The 3,020-nt window shown below is 66.3% G+C and overlaps 1 protein-coding gene across 1 annotated transcript; it reads right to left on the minus strand.

Moving 5' to 3' along the window:
* Positions 1-737: 737 nt before the first annotated feature.
* H696_02272 (hypothetical protein) lies at positions 738-2,997 on the minus strand. Its single transcript, XM_009496175.1, has 4 exons — positions 2,871-2,997; positions 2,669-2,724; positions 2,397-2,528; positions 738-2,197 (listed from the first exon to the last, which is right to left on the minus strand). Exons 2-4 carry the CDS (start codon positions 2,681-2,683, stop codon positions 1,112-1,114), a joined length of 1,233 nt encoding a protein of 410 aa, XP_009494450.1. The 5' UTR covers positions 2,684-2,724; positions 2,871-2,997; the 3' UTR covers positions 738-1,111.
* Positions 2,998-3,020: the final 23 nt, after the last annotated feature.

A 3,020-nucleotide genomic window follows, 5' to 3' on the forward strand; every position in this document is an offset into this window, starting at 1 on the left:
GCACCGGAAAAAGCCCCGCCCCTGCCCCCCCCTCCCCCCTCCGTCCCTCGCCGCGGGGCCGCCACCCTCGTTCGTCGGCGTGCCTGCACACAGTCGTCAGGAGACCCCCCTCCTCCCCCGGCCTTTTGGGGAGGGGGGGGTCTGTCCTGCGCCCTGTTCTTCCTCACACCCACCCGCAAATGCTCCCCCCCAGCAGGCACACAACACAGGGAGGCCGCCCACGAGCCGGGGGTGAGAGTGCCGCTATGGAAGAAAAAAGATAGTATTTAGTAGTTTACAGGGGGGAGGAGGGAGGGTCGCGCACGCACAGAAAGGCACTGGCTGTGAAGAGAGGAGGAGGAGGTAGGGGGGAGAGGGAGGGAAGAAAGAGGAGGGAGACAAGGACAATGGACACCTCCACCGGCCGGCTGGGAGGAGAGGAGAGGGGAGGGAGAGAGGATGGCTCGGTGTGAATGTGAAGGAAGATCCCCGACCAGGGGGAGGCATGCACGCTGCAGGGAGGGGAGGAGGAGACAGAGGAGAGGGGGAGTGCATGACCGGGAAGGGGAACGGGACAGAGGGGGGAGGGGGGGGGGGAGAGACAGCAGCAGGCAAGGGGACACACGAGTCCAGGGGGTGGGGAGAGGAGGGCGCAGGTGGCGGTTGGCGGCGTATGCGCCGCAAAAGGGGAGAAGGGAGACGCAGCAAGCCCAGCCCACCGACGCCGGGCACATCACACATGCAACGCAGGAGTGATGGACGAGGGACGGGGGGGCGGGGAGGGGGGGACGCGATGAAGCACAGCGCCAGCGCGCGGTCTACTGTCAACCGCGTGTGCTCGCGATGAGCGTGTGCAAGCACCACAGCAAGGAGAAGAGAGGACGGCGGAGTCGCGCCGAGGGGGGGGGGAGATAGATGTGAGGGCACATGCTGTGTCCACACTCTGCGCCTCCTGGATCGAGAGGGGGGAATCCCCTTGCCGTCTCGAGGCATCCGGCGATGCCCACACACACCCAGACACACGCGCACATGCACCGACCGACAACACAGCACGCAGGGGAGGGGGGGTGGGCGGGGGGAGGAGAAAGAGACAGGGAAGGAGAGGGGGGGGAGGCCGGCCGAGGAACTTCGCTTAGGCATAGTTCTCGCGGATGTGCTTCTCGACGAAGAGCGACGCGCGGAGGTGACGAGCCGAGGCATACTTCTTGTAGGCGGCCTTGTTGCGGTCGGCGTTGGCCGGGTTGCCGGGGGCGGTGAGGAGGGTGGTCGAGCGGAGGACCCCGACCAGGGCGTTGACACAGGCGCGAAGCGACGCCTCATCATAGCGCGAGTAGTAGGTCAGGGCCGCGTCCCAGTGGGGAGTGCGGTTGAGCATGCGCCGGGAGAGGAGGGCCGAGGCGGCGGCCTGGACCGAGGGCGAGAAGGGCATCATCTGCTCGGCCATGAGGGCCACCTCCAGGAGGTACTTGCCGACGGTGCGGGTCTGAATGTCATAGTTCTCGGTCTTGCTGATGCGACGGAGGAAGGTCATGGGGGAGGGGAAGCCGAACTTGAAGTGCAGCGCGCGCAGGATGTTGCGCTCCATCTGGATGATGTCGCCGGCCTCGTAGAAGTTGTCGGCCACCTGGGCCCACTCCTCCACCAGGGGAACGGAGATCTCCTCGAACTTGGTGGCCAGCAGGAGGGAAGTCAGGCCGACCAGCTGGAACTGGTGCCGGGGAACCGGCATCTCGGCCACCGACATGTACCGGTCCATGATGTTGACCGCCAGGAAGAGGGTCTCCTGGACCAGCTTGTAACGCCAGTGGACCTCGACCAGCCAGTTGACCAGGGTCGCCCGGTGGGACCAGTTGATCTCCGGGTGCTTGGCCATGTAGGAAATGTCCGGCTGGAACTCCGCCTCCACGCTGTGCATGTAAACCATGATCTCCCAGACATAATCCGGGGCCGACTGGGGGTCATGCGCGTCCGAGGCGTCGATGTCGATGACACCCTCCGGCCGGGGGGGAACAATGATGCCATTGGAGAAGGGCGGCTCCGCGGGGCCGGCGGCACCGGGGGTGGGAGTCTCCCCCTCGCCGAAGAGGGCCTCGTCCATCATGTGGTGGTGCGAATCGCCGTCCACCAGCATCATGGTCGCGTCGCCGGCGTCCTCGGTCTTGGCCGGCTTCACCAGACCGGAGGAGGTGCGCTTGGCGCGGGTCGACTCGGGGATGTTCTGCAGGGGGAGCCGGCGAGAGGGCGAAGGATTGGGGGGGGGGCAAGGGTGAGGATGAGGGCGAGAAAGAGAGAGAGAGAGTGTGTGTGTGCGCGCGCGCGCGCGGGCCGCCAGGAAGAGCATCGTGAGAGGAAGGACGGGTCAAAGACCCCGCCAGCAGAGGGAGAGAGAGAGAGAGAGGGCGGGCGGGAGAGCGTACCTTGTTGCCGGAGAGAATGGAGAGGGCAGAGCGACGCCCGGCGGCCGCGGAGGCGGGGGCAACCGCGGCGGGGGCCTGCTTGCCAGCGGCGGCCATGGCCGCGTCGACGCTGGGGTTCTCGTCGCCGGTAGCCTGCATCGCGCGCACAGGGGAGAGGCGGAGAGGGGCAGGGAGGAGGTGAGCGGGGAGGGGGACAGAGAAAGAGGGAGAAGGCACAAGAAGAGCCGAGCAGGCGGCTGAGGGAGGAAGCGACGAAGAGGATGGCGGCGTACAAGGCGGTGGAGCATGGTGGCAAAAGCTAAAAAGGGGGAGGCTGGGAGGTTATGGCCTAATGTGGCCGGGAGGAGGGGGGCAGAGGGGGAGAGGAGGTCAGTCATCTGTGCGTAATGGGGGTGGAGGAGGCTTCCGGGCGAGAAGAACGGCAAAGAGGGCGGGAGAAACAATGAAGACACCACTGTGGGAGGGTATATGTACAGGAAAGAGCCGGGAAGGGACGGAGGGAGCAGCGGCGAAGGCAGCAGCAGTAGTGGCGGCGGGGAGGAGGAGGAAGGGTAGAGGACACAAGAAGGTGTTCCAACGCGCCTGGCTCGACGAGCGAAGCCGTTGCTTTTGACCCCCCCCCCC

Source organism: Fonticula alba (assembly GCF_000388065.1).
Source record: "Fonticula alba strain ATCC 38817 unplaced genomic scaffold supercont2.3, whole genome shotgun sequence".
NCBI classification, from domain to species: Eukaryota; order Rotosphaerida; family Fonticulaceae; genus Fonticula; species Fonticula alba.

Coding starts and splice junctions, on each gene's coding strand:
- H696_02272 (XM_009496175.1), bottom strand. Junction 2,198..2,396: donor CCATTCTCTCCGGCAACAAG/GTACGCTCTCCC, acceptor CTCCCCCTGCAG/AACATCCCCGAGTCGACCCG.